The following is a 19,399-nucleotide window of genomic DNA, read 5'->3' on the forward strand; positions in this document are numbered from 1 at the left end:
AATCTTGCCTTGAGGCTAAGATGTCTAAACGACCTTTTACTGGAAAAGATTATAGAGCCAAGGAGCCTCTTGAGTTAGTACATTCTGACCTTTGTGGTCCTATGAATGTGCGAGCCCGAGGTGGCTATGAGTATTTTATCAGTTTTACTGATGATTACTCCAGGTACGAGTATGTTTATCTTATGCAACGGAAGTCTGAATCCTTTAAAAAGTTCAAAGAGTTCAAGGCTGAAGTTGAAAATGCATTGGATAGACGAATTAAAACACTACGATCGGATCGAGGTGGAGAGTTTTTGGACTCGGCATTCTAGGACTATTTGATAGAACATGGAATCATTTCCCAACTCTCAACGCCGGGTACACCTCAACAGAATGGTGTAGCGGAGAGGAGAAATAGGACCTTGTTAGACATGGTTCGCTCGATGATAAATTACGCTTCCTTACCGGACTCGTTAATAGGGTTTTAAAGTGGAGACTGCGATGTACATACTCAACTGTGTTCCCTCTAAGACTGTTGCAAGAACACCTCTGGAGTTGTGGAATGGGCGTAAAGCTAGTTTACGTCACTTCCGCATTTGAGGTTGCCCTACACATGTGCTTAAGGCTAATCCCAAGAAGTTGGAACCACGATCGAGGTTATGCCTCTTTGTAGGCTACCCTAAAGGTACACGAGGGGGTTATTTTTATGATCCGACAAAAAATAGGGTGTTTGTTTCAACAAACGCTACTTTCCTGGAGGAGGATCATATAAGGGAGCACATTCCACGAAGAAAAGTCATGTTGCATGAGCTTTCCAATGAAACTACTGAAACTTCAACAAGAGCTGTTGAAGATCTTGCTACATCAACAAGAGTTGTTGATGGGAGTTCATCCATTAGGTCGGTTCCACCTCAAGAGTTGAGGGAACCTCGACGTAGTGGAGGGTTGCGTACCCACCCGTTCGCTATCTGGGTTTCACGGAAATCCTTGCTATGGCGACGTTGAGGATCCGTTGTCTTATAAGAAGGTAATGGAGGATGTTGACCAGGATGAATGGGTCAAGGCCATGGATCTAGAGATGGAGTCGATGTACTTCAACTTAGTTTGGGATCTTGTAGATCAGCCTGATGGGGTTCGTCCTATAGGTTGTAAATGGATCTACAAACGCAAACGGGGTGCTAATGGGAAGGTATAGACCTTCAAAGCTCGACTTGTGGCAAAGGGTTATACCCAGGTAGAAGGAGTCGACTATGAAGAGACTTTCTCGCCTGTTGCCATGTTAAAGTCGATCTGCATCCTTCTATCCATTGTAGCTTATTATAAAGGTGGCCTTTCTGAATGAAAAGCTTAAGGAGACCATTTATATGGTGCAGCTCGAGGGATTCATAGCCCAAAGTCAAGAACAAAAGATTTGCAAACTAAATCGATCCATTTATGGACTGAAACATGCGTCTTGATCTTGGAACATACGATTTAATATTGTGATCAAGTCGTATGGCTTTGACCAAAGAAGATCATCAACGTTTTAGTAGTCTTTTTAGTCTTGTATATAGACGATATCCTCCTCATTGGGAATGATGTAGGTCTACTGACTGCAGTTAAGAACTGGCTAGCGACCCAATTCCAAATGAAAGATTTGGGAGAGGCTTAATTTGCTATAGGTATACAGATATTTCGAGATCATAAGAACAAAGTGCTAGCACTGTCTCAGGCATCATACATTGACAACATGTTGCTCAAGTACTCGATGCAAGACTCCAAGAGGGGCCTACTACCATTCCGGCATGGAGTCACTTTGTCTAAGGACATGTGTCCTAAGACACCTCAAGAGGTTGAGAAGATGAGACGGGTTCCATATACGTCTTTCGTTAGCAGTTTGATGTATGTTATTCTCTGTACTTGTCCAGATATCTGCTACGCTGTGGGCATAGTCAGTAGTATCAGTCTAACCTAGGCCAGGGTCACTAGACCGCAGTGAAGAACATCCTCAAGTATCTTTAGAGAACGAGGAACTACATGCTCGTGTATGATTCGAGGGATTTGATCCTTATAGGATACACGGATTCTAACTTTCAGACTGATAAGGACTCTCGCAAGTCCACATCACGGTCAACTTTTACTCTTAACGGAGGAGCTATAGTGTGGCGAAGCAATAAGCAGGGGTGCATCGTTGACTCCACTATGGAGGCGGAGTATGTAGCGGCTTGCGAAGCTGCTAAGGAGGCCGTCTGGTTCAGGAAGTTCTTGACAGACCTAAAAGTTATTCCAGATATGTCTAGGCTCATTACCCTCTATTGTGATAATAGTGGGGCAGTGGAAAACTCCAAGGAGCCAAGGAGTCACAGGCGCAGCAACATAAAGCGGAAGTATCATCTGATCCGCGAGATAATGCATTGAGGGGACGTGATCGTCATGCAGATCACTTCGGAGCACAATGTTGCTGACCCATTTACGAAGGCTCTCACAACTACAGTGTTTGAGGGTCACCTACGGAGCATGGGTCTACAGGATTGCCCGCGGTTGAACTAGGGCAAGTGGGAGATTTTCTTGTACTGGGCTTTTATGCCCTAGTTTATTGTTTTGTACTAAGTTTTTTGTAATCCCACTTTGCTTTAGGACAAATAGGAGATTGTTGGGGTTGATGCCCTAAAGTCTCGTGTCATGTAGTTTGTAAACAATATGTAAAAACGCTTGTGTTGTTAATATATGATATTTACTTCACATCTTGTATTTTTCTCATTTACTTGTTTTATTTGTTTTACCACAAACCAATAAACATAAAATCCTTGGTTACCTGTATGTAACTCAAGCATGTATGTGGTGACATACAAGTGGATCATGTCTTGAGTGATAACCAAAAATGGTCTGTAGTATATGGATAAATGAGGGAAACCTTATCCTGGTAATGCTAAGGATGCAGCCCACTTTGTGGAATAGTCACAAGTGTTGTGACTTGTCACAGATGGTCTGATCCTGATCATTTGTGTTGGGACATGCGAGTGGGAGCGTCCTATACAAAAAGTTTGTATAAGACCTGACCATGAAGTGTTAACGTCTTGTTATATAACACCGTTCATGACAGAAACTTCACTTCACTAAGATGACCATAGGTAACATGACCTCAATCCTGAGTGAGTTGGGAACTTCTGCCATTGAGGGTGGTCCTTTAATTTGTATGGGTGCGAGTGGCCAGGTCGCCGATTCAAACCTACTATTTTGGGGATTCGTCTGATTTGAGAGTTGGAAACTCAGCTACACAAGATGAAATTCACTCCTTCCACGAGGCAGGGGTAAGTAGATAGATGGCTCTCTTAAGGGTTGATTTCGGGGCTAGAACGATGTGGCACCACACACCTTCTTTTGGCCAGAGAGGTGTTCACACATAGTTAGACTATGTTGTATTGTTCATTAGAGGAATCAGTGGTACTTAATAAGTGAGATGTAACTACAGGGGAAAAATGGTAATTTAGCCCATCTATACTTACGAGCATATGTGAAAGGTCATCGTACTCATGATTGGTTATATCTGATGGACACAGAAATATATCTATGGTAAGAAAAGTTCAGCTATTGGTCTTTAGTGGAATGCTTAACAGTTAGCGGATGGTGGATCTCATGGCTAAAGAGTTTAATAAGCTATTCATGTACCGTTGGAGCTTCGAGCCACAGGTCCATTAAGTCCCCTGGGTAGCTTGGATAAAGTCGAGAACCAGTATTTGGGTTAATTTGAAATGTTCAAACTGATAAGAGGAAGTTCGATTATATATGATATAATTGGACTAGTTAATTATATATGATATAATTGGCAAATGTATGAGATACATTATTTTGGAGGAAATAAGATATAAATATGATTTATATCAAGTAGAGGAGAAAATACTATAGTAGATATATGATATCAAACTATAGGATATAAATATAATATGATAATTAATCCTAATATCACGTTTGGACCTGGGTTAGTGGACAGCATCGGTTATGGTAACCGATAGGTTAAAATGAAAAATGTTTTCATTTTTGAGTCGTGCAATCGATTATCCGCATTTTTTTCGCCCAAAAAGATTTTTTCGAGAGCGCACTGGTGTTGATCAAAACGATCACTTAAGCATTTTTGAGAGACTATACGATAACTCTTCTCCGCCTGAACGATCATCCACCTCACGCTAAACGATCGCACACTGTCGCCTAAACGATTGGATAGCTTCTCTAAACGATCATATAGTGTGCCGATTTTACTAACGATCGTGTACCTTTTTCTGCATAGTAGAAGTGCTTATCGTTTAGGAGGAGCTACACGATTTGTAGGATTTACTAAATGATTGTTTGCCTTTTCCTAAACGATCGTTCAGTAAATCCTACACGATCGTGTAGCTCTTCCTAAACGATAAGCACTTCTACTATGCGATAGTGTCGTTTTCTCTCCCACTTGCTTATCGCCTACACAATTCGTGTTTCCTCCATCCTCTACCAAATTCACCAAAGCCGACCCTTTGGGTTTTCACTCTGAGAATACCCGGGGCTCATTAGTGGTGGTGTCGTCCCCGTTGCGGTCGTGAGTTTGCATTGATCATGCTGCTACAGTCGACATTTTCTATCGGGCGTTGGTAGAACATTTGGAGGGTCCGCTGCGTTGGAGTTCCGGAGATTGAAGATAGTCTTCAACTGGTATGGAACTCTGTCTCCTTGTTATTTATCTTTGTTCGTAGCATGCCGTTAATTAGGTTTTGATTGCATAACTGTATGTGTTGAATGTATAATGTTATATTTCGGTCACGGTGAGATCGGAGCGATCCGAACGCGCTCATGTAACTCTCGGTATGAGATCCTTCAAATACAAGACCAGATATTGCATTTTCAATAAACTTATCAGCTAGATATAGTTCTTCTCCTACAAAAAGACAGCGGAATGGAGTTAAGTGTATACTTCGTTATCTCCGTGGAATAATCGATATGGGTTTGTTTTATTCAAATAAATAAAATTTTGATCTAGGTGGTTATGCAGATTCTGGATATTTATCTGATCCACATAAAGCTAGATCTCAAACAGGTTATCTGTTCACAGTGGAGGAACTGCTATATCATGGTGATCGGTGAAACAGACTATAATGACCACTCCTTCAAATCGTGCTGAAATTCTTGCAATTCACAAGACTAGTCGAGAATGTGTATGGTTAAGGTCAATGACTTAGCACATTCATGAAACATGTGTCTTATCTTCTAATAAAAATCTTCCAACAATATTATACGAAAACAACACCGCTTGCATAGTCCAAATCAAAGGAGGATGGAACAAAACATATTTCACCAAAGCTTTTCTACACTCATGATCTTAAAGAAAATGGTGACATCACTATACAACAAATTTGTTCACAAGATAATCTGGTAGACTTATTTACAAAGGCATTATCAATCGCAACTTTTGAAAAATTGGTACACAACATTGGAATGCGGTGACTCAGAGATCTTAAATGATGTTTTTATGAGGGGAAGTAAATATATTGCATTCTTTTAGGAGTATATATTATATGAAATATGTACTCCTTTTCCTTCACTATAGTTTTTTCCCATTGGGTTTTTCCTGTAGGATTTAAAAGCAACACTAGAGGGGGGTGAATAGGGTTGACTACCATTTTTTTTTTTAAATAATTTTATCTTCAAACAATGCTCAATAAAGTTAACCCACTAATTTGATTAAAGAAAATTTATGCAAGACAAAAATTAAATCATGCAAGCTATGATAACTTCAAATTTAAAGACAATTTAATCAAGGATAAATTTAAATAACACACTAAAAATTAAATCATGCAATTTGAAAAGATTCAAAAAAATAACTAAGACAATAAGCAAAAAATTTGAAAACAAGAAATAAAAGAGAGAGAGGAAGAGAAAACACCAGGAATTATACTGGTTCGGAAAATTGCCTACTCCACTCTCCAAGACTCCTTCTTAGGTATTTCACTAAGTGGTCCTCTTGCAAGTGAGGACCAAACCGACACACGACCCTCTTTTTCCTAGGCCAAAGAGAAACCTAAGATCCTTTTTACTGGTTCAGGATCAAATCAATTTCTTTTTCTCACAACCCAAGGTGTACCCACACCTTAATACAATTCCCAAAAATTAAAAGAAAACCTCACAATATTACCTCTTGAAGGTTAAATACACAAGTTGAGCACTCAAAAAAAAAAAAAAACTCACAAAAATAACTCTAGGCCAATTTAGGAGCAAGGGGGACAAGAATTTGAGAGTAGAGAGAATTGAAAGCTTAAGACTTGATAGCTTTTGGTGTATCCATGAAGAGTAAAATCAAGTCGAATTTATAGGCGAGGGGGATAAATTTTGGCATTGGATATGATTACAAATGAAGGGTGGAGATTGAATAAAAATAGGAAAGGAAAGGATTTGAAAAGAAATTTTGAAAGATTGGAATTATTGAGATTTGGAGAATAAAAAGGATTTGAAGGATGAAAATTAAGGAAGGAAATCAAATTTGAAAAGGCTGAAATTTGTTAAGAATTTGAAGGAAATTAGATCAGAAAATTAAAGGAAAATAAGAAAATAAAAAAGAAATTAAAAAATAGCCAGATGATATGAGCACCACATGCACAGGGGAGGAGATTGAGCGTCACGCGCTGCATTCTGTGAAGAAACCGCAGGCACGTGCGCGTCCACACGTGAAACTGGGTGACCTCCACTTGTCATTATCTCATTCGTCTACGGTCGCCACGCCACTGCCACGTCATTGACACGTCAGCAAAAAGTGACCGGTTGGAGCGTCACATCATCAGCCATGTATCAATATTGACCGTTTGTGTGCCATGTCGGATGCCACGTCAGCAAGGTGCCACGTGTCACTGCCACGTTGGATTTCCTCTCCAATATTCTTTTGCTTATAACTTTCTTGTTTAAACTCCGATTTGAGCGATTCAAATTGCTTAAAATTGTCTTTCCGAGCTCTACAAGATAGTGACTTTGAAACACTAAAAATATTAGTACAAAAAAATCTGAGTTTGTTATCATCAAAATACTTGGTTTGATTAAAGCCCTAAAGCTAACAATCTCCCCTTTTTTTGATGATGACAAACCATCATAATACCAAAAATACTTCTCCCCCTTTTGTTATCAACAAAAAGATATACAAGTGATTTTTCTCCCCCTTAATCATACAAATAATGCTCCCCCTCAATAAATTATAACACATAAATTCATAGAAATATGAATAATGTTCTCCCTATCAAACATAATTAGGCAATTCTAATAATACCAAGTGCAAGTCTATTTTTACAAAAGGCTTCCTCATTTAATGCCTTTGTAAGAATATATGTTACCTGATTCTTAGTATTAACATAATTAATGTCAATATTCTTATTTTGCACATGCTCTCAAAGAAAATGATGTCTAATATCTATGCTTTGTTCTAGAATGTTGAATGGGATTTTTAGTTAAATTAATTGAACTAGTATTATCACAAAAGATTGGTACTTGTTCAAAATTTAAACCAAAATCACGCAACGTTTGTTTCATCCATAAAACTTGAGAACAACAACTAGCAACAGCAATATATTCAGCCTCAATGGTAGATAATGCAACATAATTTTTCTTTTTACTATACCAAGATACTAAAAAACTATCTAGAAAATGACATGTTCCACTAGTACTTTTTCTGTCAATTAGACTACCAGCAAAATCAGCATCAGAATATGCAATCAAATCTAAAGATGCATTTTTAGGATACCATAAGCCTAAATCAACGGTAACAAGAAAATATTTAAAAATTCTTTTTACAGCATGCAAGTGCGATTTTTTAGGACATGATTGAAATCTAGCACACATGCATACACTAAACATAATATCAAGCCTACTCGCAGTTAAGTAAAGTAAGGATCCAATCATACCTCTATAAGCTTTAATATCTATGTTTTTACCTTTTTCATCCTTATCAAGCTTTGTAGTGGTACTCATCGGGGTCTTTGCTACTTTGCATTATCGAACTTAAACCTTTTGAGTAGATCCATTGTGTACTTTTCTTGATTTATGAAGATTCTATCAAGTTGTTTAATTTGAAGCCCAAGGAAGAATTTAAGTTCTCCCATTATGCTCATTTCAAACTCACTATGCATGCACTTAGAAAATTCTTCACAAAGAGAAGAGTTAGTAGCACCAAATATAATATCATCAACATAGATTTGCACTAATAAAATATCATTATCTTTAATTTTGATAAAAAAGAGTAGTATCAATAAGTACCATTTTAAAACCATTTTCTAGCAAAAATTTACTCAAACGGTCATACCAAGCTCTAGGAGCTTGTTTAAGACCATAAAGTGCTTTATTTAATTTAAAAACATGATTTGGATTATCAAAGCTTTCAAAACCAGGAGGTTGTTCAACATACACTTCCTCCATTATGAAACCATTTAAGGAAGTACTTTTTACATCCATTTGAAATAAAGTAAAATTCTTATGAGATGCAATTGCAAGCAGCATGCGAATAGATTCTAATCTAGCTATAGTAGCAAATGTTTCCTTATAATCTATTCCTTCTTCTTGACTATAGCCTTGAGCAACTAGTCTAGCTTTATTTCTAACAATATTACCAGATTCATCCATTTAGTACCTATAATAGGACGATCACTAGGATGCGGGACTAGTTCCCACACATTATTTCTTTCAAATTGATTTCATTCTTCTTGCATAGAAATTAACCAAAACTCATCAGATTCAGCATCTTTAAAAGACTTTAGTTCAATTTGAGACACGAAAGCAACATTATTGAAAGCATTTAAAGAAGAGCGAGTTCTTACCACTTGAGATACATCACCTATTATTAACTCCTGAGGATGGTGAGTGGAGAATCTCCAATCCTGAGGGAGGTAATTTTTTGGCTCTTTCGGAGATTCATTTGATACTGCTTCCATATCTTTAATACTAAGATCTTCAACAGGTATTTCTAATTCATCACTAGCAGAAACTTTATTAGTGGCAACATGTGTTTCATCAAAAACAACATTCATTGACTCTTCAAGTACATGAGTTCTTTTATTAAAAACTCTATATGCTTTAATATTTGGAGTTTTATTATTAAAAAGCTCATAAGGAGTTTTATCTAAAATAGTATTAAAACACGATTCATTACATAAGATGCAGTATTAACAACTTCAGCTCAAAAAGATTTTGGTAAATCATATTCATTAAGCATGGAGGTAGCTAATTCTTGTAAAGATCGATTTTTCCTTTCTACAACACCATTTTGTTGAGGTGTTTTTGGAGAGGAAAAATCATGAGAAATTCCATTTTCTTCACAAAAATTTTCAAAAGAAGCATTTTCAAATTCTCCTCCACGATCAATTCTAATTTTTGAAATCATAAAATATTTTTCATTTTGAATTCTTTTTTAAAAGCTAATAAAAGATTTTAAAGCTTCATCCTTATGAGATAAAAATAAAACCCAAGTAAATCTCAAAAAATCATCAACTATAACAAACGCATAATGTTTTCCACTTAGACTTGCAACTCTATTAGGTCCAAAAAAGTCCATATGTAACAATTGCAAAGGTCTAGAAGTAGAAACCATTTTCTTTGGTTTGAAAGAAAACTTAATTTGTTTACCCATTTGACAAGCATCACAAACTTTATCTTTTTCAAAGTTTAATTTTGGAAGACCTCTAACAAGGGATTTCTTAAAAATATTTGAAATTAAATGCATGCTAGCATGACCTAACCTTCTATGCCATAACCACGAATCTTCATGCAATGCAGATAAACATTTATTTTCTACTATAGGACAATCTAATAGATCAATAGTATAAACATTTTTATCTCTATTTCCTACAAACAGAACTTTTCCATCACATGCATTTTCTATTGTACAATTTTTATCACTAAAAATTACTCTATATCCTTTATCACATAATTGACTAATACTTAATAAATCATGCTTTAAACCATCAACCAACAAAACATTTTCAATAAGAAAATTTGAACCGTTACTAATATTACCTTTGCCAACAATCTTACCCTTTTTATTGTCACCGAAGGTAACGTATCCTCCATATTTCTTTTCTAGGATGTGAATTTTGTGTGGTCCCCAGTCATATGTTTGAACATCCACGGTCCAAGTACCACTTATTCTTTATGGATCTCAAACATACCTGAGAGAATTAATTCTCAAGATGTAACCTTAGGTACCCAAATTTATTTGGGTCCTTGGGGGTTAGCTAACAAAAATTTAGGAATCCATCTCTTTTCATTCATAATATTGATTTTTCTTAAATTGCATGCATAAGCTTTATGACCATGTTTTCCACATGCATGACAAATAATAGAGCCTTCTTTGACAAAGTAGTTTGTAAATTTCTTTTGTTTTTGGTGAGGTTTATAACCTAAGCCACTTTTATCAAATATGCATTGTTGCTTACCCATCATGATATCTAAATTCTTTTTCCCATTTGTAAACTTTAAAAGAGTAGCTAAAATATCTTCATTTTTATTTTCTAATAATTTATACTCTTCTTTTAAAGCATGCAAATTTGATTTAGATAAATCTAGATCTTTTCCTAATGTCTCATTTTTCTCGTATAGATTATCTAGCTCAATTAATAAATAATTATTTTCAAGAGCTAATTTAGCATTTTTCTTCCTAAGAGACATATATTTGCAACCTAGTTTTTCAAATTCAATTTTAACTTCATTATATGCATCAATGAGCTCATCAAAAGTAAGGTTTTCAGGACTTACCTCATCACTGTCTTCGTCGTCGTCGTCGTCTCCAAAAGCCATAACGCACAGATTTGCGACTTCTTCCTCGCTTTCAGATTCGCTTTCATCACTTTCGTCCCAAGTAGCTTTGATGGCCTTCCTACTCTTCTTTGAAATGGCTTTTCTTTGAGGACAGTCCCACTTCACGTGTCCGGGCTTTTTGCATTCATAACAGATGATTGTATCTCTGTTGCTCTTTTCTCCTTTGCCTTCTTGATTGTTGACTTTCTTTGAGAAGTTCCTTTTCCTAAAATGCTTTTTAAACTTCTTGGTCAAGTAAGCGAACTCCTCATCATTTAGTTCCAGCTTCAGTTTCAGAGTCCTCTTGAACTTGAGTAGACTTTAATGCTAGGCTCTTCTTCTTTTTGACATCTTCTTCCACATTGGCCTTCATGATTATCTCATGTGTCATGAGAGATCCAACGAGCTCCTCTAGTGGAAGTTTTGAGAGGTCTTTTGCTTCTTGGATTGCTGTCACCTTAGCTTCCCAACTCTTAGGCAATGATCTAAGAATTTTTCTCACATTTTCAAAGGTGGTATAAGATTTTCCTAATCCCTTCAAAGCATTAACAATATTTGTGAACCTAGTAAACATTTCAGTTATAGTTTCATTTGCATCCGTTTTAAACAATTCATAATTATGAACTAACATGCTAATCTTTGACTCTTTAACTTGATTAGTTCCTTCATGAGTTACTTCAAGCATATCCCAAATTTCTTTAGCAGAATTACATGTAGAGACTCGATTAAACTCATCAGAACATAAAGCACAAAACAAACTGTTCATGGCTTTAGCATTAATAGAAAACTTCTTTTTACCTTCATCATTAAACTCTTTTTCTTCCTTAGGAATATCTTTATTATCAACTATTTTAGTAGGAATTAAAGAACCATTAAAAACAATTTCCCATAGATTATAGTCAATAGAAATCAAATAAATTTTCATCCTAGTTTTCCACCATGCATAATTATTTCCATCAAACAATGGTGGCCTAGTGGTAGATTGACCTTCACCATACCCATTTATTCCAGTAGTTGCCATAAGCTCGAACAATTAAGTTTTTCGAAAGAGGAAAAGAATATAATAATTTTTTTTTAAAGATTTTTGTAAAGAGAAATACTTTTCCAAAATTTAGATTTTAATCAAAAAGATTTCAAAGATTAAGAAGTAGAGAAAAAATAAGGTTTTTATAACCAATTTTCAAGACAAATTTTTTAATGAAAACAACTTTTAAAACTCAAATTTTCAAACTTTTTGCAAAAATTAGAAAAATTCTAGATTTAATAAGATTAAAAAAAAAGAATGTAAAATCAAGAAAAAAATACAAAACCTTTTTTAAATAAGAAACCGAGCTACCTGCTCTGATACCAATTGTAGGATCTAAAGGCAATACTAGGGTGAATAGGGTTGACTACCAATTTTTTTTTTTAAATAATTTTATCTTCAAACAATACTCAATAAAGTTAACCACTAATTTGATTAAAGAAAATTTATGCAAGACAAAACTTAAATCATGCAAGTTATGATAACTTCAAATTTAAAGACAATTTAATCAAGGATAAATTTAAATAACACACTAAAAATTAAATCATACAATTTGGAAAGATTAAAAAAATAATTAAGACAATAAGCAAAAAATTTTGAAAACAAGAAATAAAAGAGAGAGATGAAGAGAAAACACCAGGAATTATAGTGGTTCGGTAAATTGCCTACTCCACTCTCCAAGACTTCTTCTTGGGTATTTCACTAAGTGATCCTCTTGCAAGTGAGGACCAAACCGACACACAACCCTCTTTTTCCTAGGCTAAAGAGAAACCCAGGATCCTTTTTACTGGTTCAGGATCAAACCAATTTCTTTTTCTCACAACCCAAGATGTACCCACACCTTAATTCAATTCCTAAAAATTAAAAGAAAACCTCACAATATTACCTCTTGAAGGCTAAATACACAAGTTGAGCACTCAGAAAAAAAAAAAACTCACAAAAATAACTCTAGGGCAAGGAGGACAAGAATTTAAGGGTAGAGAGAATTGAGAGCTTAAGACTTGATAGCTTTTGGTGTGTCCATGAAGAGTAAAATCAAGTCGAATTTATAGGTGAGGGGGATAAATTTTAGCCATTGGATAAGATTGCAAATGAAGGGTGGAGATTGAATAAAAATAGAAAATGAAAGGATTTGAAAAGAAATTTTGAAAGATTGGAATTATTGAGATTTGGAGAATAAAAAGGATTTGAAGGATGAAAATTTAGGAAGGAAATCAAATTTGACAAGGCTGAAATTTGGTGAGAATTTGGAGAAAATTGGATCAGGAAATTAAAGAAAAATAAGAAAATAAAAATGAAAATAAAAAATAGTCGGATGATATGAGCACCACGCATACAGGGGAGGAGATTGAGCATCACACACCACATTCTGTAAAGAAACCGTAGGCACGTGCAGCGCACGCGCGCGTCCGCGCGTGAAGCTGGGTGACCGCCACTTGTCATTATCTCATTCGTCAACGGTCGCCACATCACTGCCACATCATGTGCCACGTCAACAAAAAGTGACCGGTTGGAGCGTCATGTCATCTGCCACGTCATCAATATTGACCGTTTGTGTGCCACGTCAGCCAGGTGCCACGTGTCATTGTCACATTGGATTTCCTCTCTAATCTTCTTTTGCTTATAACTTTCTCGTTTGAACTCTGATTTGAGCGATCCAAATTGCGTTGGAATCGTCTTTCCGAGCTCTACAAGATAGTGACTCTGAAACATTGAAAATGTTAGTACAAAAATCTGAGTTTGTTATCATCAAAATACTTAGTTTGATTAAAGCTAACATTTCCTAGTAGGGATTTAACGAGGTATATTTTATATATATATGGGTATCTAAGGGGGAGTATTATGAATATTATAATAATAAATAGATGCCTATTGCTTAGTGTCCCAAAAACCATGTGTCACCCTTCATGTTGTCCATGTGTCTTGTAATTATTCATATTTGGTGTCCATGTAAGTCCACCTACTTGTCACTTTGCATATAAATAGTGACATTTGGTGGATCTTAAAATCACACATATTGGGCAAATTTCATACAAATTAGAGAAAGTAGAGAAATTTGAGAATTTTCTCATTTCTTATTATTTTATTTTATTTTATTTTATTTTATTTATATATTATGTTTTATTTATTTTAATATTTATTTATTATATTATTATATTATATTTTATTATTATCCGTGTTCTCGTTGTGCTCCTCAAATTCATAACAAGCGTAATTTAATTTTCTTAGAAAAACATAATCAAATTGATTAAGAAATTATATCCATCTCTAAAATATGAGAAGATTAAATTTTCACCTGTGAATTTAAGAATTCCCATAAAAATAAGAATAGATGTAGCATAGTCCATCAAACAATAAAATGTTGAGAAAAAAATATTAATTTTCATCTCTAAACTCAGGTAATTGTATCAATTTTGACCATTAATTTTTTTTACATCCATAATTGTGCACGCTAGTTTATGCATACTCCGACTAATTCTACAACATTTAGATCTAAAAAAATTCATAGAATATTAAATCCGAAGTAGGTAGTCACCATGAATTGAACACATTCCTTCTAACTGTAGGATCTAATGGCAACACCCGCTGATGAGTGAATAGGATTGTCTACTAATTTTAATTTTAAAATTCTAAATGTAACAACTAAATTTGAATCTTAATTTAAGCAAATTAATAGCATTAAACAACTAATTCAAGTTAGTAACATATATCATAATTTTGGAAAGCAAAAAAATAATCCTAACATAAAATCTAAGAATTAAAAAATAAACTAAGTGCAAAAGTAAAGTGAGTTTAAGGAAAAGAAGACGTTGGAATTTATAGTGGTTCAAAAAAGTACTCTTGTAGGTGAGAATAAAACCTACACGACCTTTTTTTTCACTTAGACTAAAGAGAAACTCAGATCATTTTTACTAGTTTAGGATCTAACCAATTTTCTTTTCTCACAACCGAAGGTATACCCACACCTTAATACGAAACCCAAAGAAAAACTACAATGAAAAAAATTACATCTAAATAGGTAAAATATACAAGTTTAGCTTTATGACACACTCCAACCATTTTTCTCTCAACTATTACACTTGTAAAAATTTAAATGAATGAGAGAATTATGAATTTTTGGACGCTTGAATAATGGATGAATGGATAATTTGAGTGTTTGGAAAATTTCTTTTATTTGTCAACATGGTGGCTAGGAGGATGAATAATGGTTGATTATAAAAATTGAAAGATTTAACCTCGACCATTGGATCTAAGGTAAAAGAAAAAAATGATTGAGATTAAATGAGAGAGATAAAATGGTAAAGATTTCATTTAGGAAGAAAAATATTAAAAATGAAATTTGGGGTAGTAAGAGATCACGTTTTTCTCTTTCTCCTTTTTGTTCTTGTTTCTGTATTTTTAATATTTCAAACATTTGAGATGCCACTGTAATCTCATGTGATCCAACTTTTCTCTTTTCTCTTTTTTTTTGTTTTAATCTCTCTTCAAGAATCTAGCACATGTCATCTTTTGATTGGTTTGACATGTCATTATCACATCATTAATCACATGGAATTTTTCTTTTAAATCTTATTTTAGTTCCAACTTCTTCGTTTGATGTCCAATTTAAATGATTAAAAGTGCATTGAAACCGTCTCTCTGAAATTTATGCTACTAATACTAAAGTCATCATTAATTAAACGTTCACTATTATAAAAATATATCGTATGATTAAAGTCCATAAAGCTAACATTAACTCCTTTATCAAACCCATGATCTTTTTTAACCATTGATCTTCAATTTCTTCAAACGGAACTCCAAGCATACACACGTGTTGAAAATTTTACCTTATGTTCAATTTTGCCAAACTAATAAAAAGCCAAAAGTAAAATTAATTATGAAATTAGTCTTTCGAAACTTACAAAACTAAAGAAAAGTTAATTTTAGTGACGATTTCCCTCAGCTTCAATAATTTCATATGTCTCACAATATAAGATGCAGGTTGAGGAAATTGAAAGTTTGAGATAAAAATTAATGGCTACACTAAAATTTTTAAATCCTAATATTCTATAATTTGTATATAAATATTAGCTATTCCATATACTCCTCTAAAAGTTGGAGATTAGAAACCCATAACCCTAAACTAGAAAGAAAAATCTATAATTGGTATGGATCCATTTAAATAATGGTTGACATCAACGTTTCAAAGATACCTTCTTCCAACATTTCAACATTTCCATAAATTTTAGAGTTCCATATTATACTTCTCCACATGTTTATATTTAAATACCATTGGAAATGCAAGTTGAGGTGAAGAACAAAAAGTCAAAGCTTCAACTCCAAGAAATATGAAACATTTTCCTTATTTATTTATTTATATTATTATTATTATTATTATTATTATTATTTTGGTAAATCCAAGCCAGAAACAAAGAAGAAAGACTCACCTCTTACGTCAATGAGTGCTAGAAAAAAAAATTAAAAAAAAAAAACGCAAATTATAAATTAAAAAGAAAAAGAAATGATTTTGAGGCATCCATTAATTAATTAAGTTGTTCCAATCAACACACAGACCCTGTTTTTAATGCTAAATTCTCTGCAACTTTGCCTTTTTTTAAGCGTAATTTTCTTGTTCTCTTGTGCCGCTGCCTGTTTGCTGTTTGACTTAAATAAGGCAAAGAATCCCAGGTTTTCTTTTTTAGTTTTTGGTTCTTTTTTGGAAAAAGGGTTGAAATTTTAAGTTGCTTGAGCAATTTGTCTTTGCCCCACTTGGGAAAAATGAGATCTTTAAAACATTAATGAAACTTGTACAGAAATTTAGAGTTTAAGAACTTTTGAGATTTGTATGATAACATTTGAAAGGAATCCATTTCTTTAACTATCTAAACTAAGAATCCTCTAAATTTGGGACCCTGTAAAAGGAAATTACAAAAGAAAATTAATGAGAAAAAGAAAAAAGGTAAAGAACTGATCTGATTTACACTGTTTCTACTGTTTGTTGTCTGTTCTCTGCTGGTTGAAACCTTGTTTCTCTATTGGCAAACCATTGGACTGTTCTTTTAGCAATTGGGTACCAAATTTGTCTCGTTCTTTCTTGCTTTACATTGTTTCCTAGATCAGAAGATTCCCCACTTTCATCTTTTCTGTTAAAATTCGTATACAGACCAACATCATCACCAAATCTTGATCTGCCTGTGATTTCTGAAACTGATCTTCTTGCATCTGGGCCAGTAATTCTTGTTGTTTGGCTTGGATTTGTAGAGGATTGTGATGTAGAAGGGAATCCCAGAATTGAGTTATTGCTTTGGTTTATTGTGTTGAGTTTGCTCTGATCAAATGATCTCTTTATTTCCATCTCCTCATTGACCTTCAAGATTTCTTCAATTTGCATTGATCTTGGCAGAGATGACTGCTCAATATCTGTTTCAAAGGAAGTGAATCTACTGCTTGAAATGGCATCAATCATCTCTTTGTTCAAGAACATCAGGTCTGACGAACTTACGTTGCTCCATCGATTCATGAAAACGAAATCGGAGACGATAATTTTGTGGTTGTGTCTGTGTAAGTTCTTCATATTCTCATCTTCATTACCATAAGCCTTTTGTATCAACATTTCCTCTTCCTTATCACTCTTTAAGATCTTTCTGAAGCTTCTTCCAATGCTGAATCTAGAAGAACCATGGAGTAATTGTTGTTGTTGTTGTTCTTCTTCTTCTTCTCTTTGTACAAAGAGCTCTATGTTTGAATCTTGTTTCAGCTCTGATAGATTGCTCAATAAGAATCTCATGCTGTTTGAATTACTAAGGAGCTTCAAGTCCTCAGAGCCAACTCTTTGCCTGCAAAGAGGACAGCTTGCATGTTTTTCGAGCCAATGATCGATGCAGTTAATATGAAATGCATGTTTGCACTTTGGCAACATCCGGAGAATTTCGATATCTTCGAATTTCGAAAGACAGACTGCACATTCCAGCCCTTCTTTGGAACCTTTCAGTGTGGAGAATCTAAAGAATGGAAGGGACTCGATCACCGTCTTATCGATTCCAGAAAACCGAGAACTTGTCCTGATTTGTCTAGGATGAGTTACATCATCCCCACGAACAGAAGATCTTCTATGGCAGTACTTCGCATAGACAAGGAGAATAAATGTTAACATAAACATAACTCCTAAAATCCCTATCACAAAGCCAAGACTTGGCTGAAAAGCACTATTTTCAGCATCTTGAGAATCAACTTGAGCTTCAACAACAAAAAACACAAAAAAGAGGAAAAAAACAATCGAACTTAACCGGATCATCTATTCTTCAATGGCGGATACTTGTTCAGAATCTACTGATCTTCAAAAGGCCAATATCTCAATCAAATGAAGCTAAAAACACCCTTTTTTATAGGCATGAAAAGGGAGAGAGGAATAGAGGTTTTTATATGAAAGAGTCATTAAATACACCTTTGCAAAGAGAATAATCCATCAGCTTTGTGGTGGTTCCTGTATCCTTCTATGGCTGCTGTTCTATGACTTCACCATCATAAATCATTTAAAAACTGCAAATATTTTTGCAGTTTGAAATTTAGAAAAGAAGAGGACAGAGTTTAAGGGAATTTTAAATTTTGTTGACAAATGTGGGGCTATTATTTGGTAGGCATTACTTGGGAGGTAAGTAGCAGATAAAATAGAGAGGGGAAAAACAATAGCTAGGCATCAAACTGTGACATCACCTGCTCCAAAACAAAACTTATCTAAATACCACCAATCAATTTGCTTAATGGGTAAATGAAACCAAATTATTACTTTTATCATTTAGCCATGGCATTTTTTTATATATTCATCATTATTATTATTTTAATATGAATTGCCTGGCTTAAACAAATGGAAATTCTGAGCCCTGCAACATGCAGGGGATTAAGCACACATGCTGCAGAACTCTGGCTAGATTGTCATTGTTTGTTCCCAATAAATGGTTATTCTAGAGGATGGCTTGATCTGTTATCTGGTAACTTAAGTTTTATTTGTATTTATGTTATTTATGCTATTTATGATTTCGGCCTAAGGGTTTAGAGGAATGTGCTAAACTCTCTAACTCCACTGACGTTTTTGGCTCTGTAATCTTAAATTATCTCTTCAATAGAAACTATTTTCTCCCATTGCTAGTGGACGGGTTACCACTTTGTTAGTGAACCACATAAATCTATGTGTCGATTATCTATTATTTTATGTTTTTGGTTCATCTTTGATTGTCGATTAATTAACAACTTCTATGACTTTAAAAGCCAAGATATTTAAAAGGAACATGAAGAAAAGATCAATCATCTTATGACTAAAAGGGGTTCATGTTTACATTTAAGAAAAGTTTCCAAAATAACTCAAACTTTTGGATTAGAAGACATCAGCCTCTGTTCAACACCCAAGAGAGAGAAAAAAACAAAAAGATCCATTTCATATGATTAGAAAAGAATAAGATGACTATATTTTAAACAAGGACTGCAAACCCTTGAGATTATTTTGTCTATACATCTGGCTGCTGTGTGTACTTTGACAGTTGAGACCTCTATTCCCTATTAGCAAGCCATTGTACTGTTCTTTTGTCTATTGGCAACCACACCTGCCTAATCCTGTAAATTTTTGCATCAGTTTCAATCATAGAA

The 19,399-nt window shown here is 34.5% G+C and overlaps 1 protein-coding gene across 1 annotated transcript; it reads right to left on the bottom strand.

Moving 5' to 3' along the window:
* Positions 1-16,554: 16,554 nt before the first annotated feature.
* Positions 16,555-19,178, bottom strand: LOC120070824 (E3 ubiquitin-protein ligase ATL42-like). Its single transcript, XM_039022709.2, has one exon. The coding sequence runs from the start codon at positions 18,051-18,053 to the stop codon at positions 16,737-16,739; it is 1,317 nt and encodes a 438-aa protein (XP_038878637.1). The 5' UTR covers positions 18,054-19,178; the 3' UTR covers positions 16,555-16,736.
* Between the last annotated feature and the right edge of the window lie 221 nt (positions 19,179-19,399).

The sequence above is a fragment of the Benincasa hispida genome, chromosome 2, assembly GCF_027475165.1.
Source record: "Benincasa hispida cultivar pf3 chromosome 2, pf3_genome.v1.1, whole genome shotgun sequence".
Classification (NCBI taxonomy): domain Eukaryota; kingdom Viridiplantae; phylum Streptophyta; class Magnoliopsida; order Cucurbitales; family Cucurbitaceae; genus Benincasa; species Benincasa hispida.

What these genes read in the sequence shown, in the direction of transcription:
- LOC120070824 (XM_039022709.2), bottom strand. Translation starts at nt 18,053, where the DNA reads ATGATCCGGTTAAGTTCGATTGTTTTTTTCCTCTTTTTTGTGTTTTTT.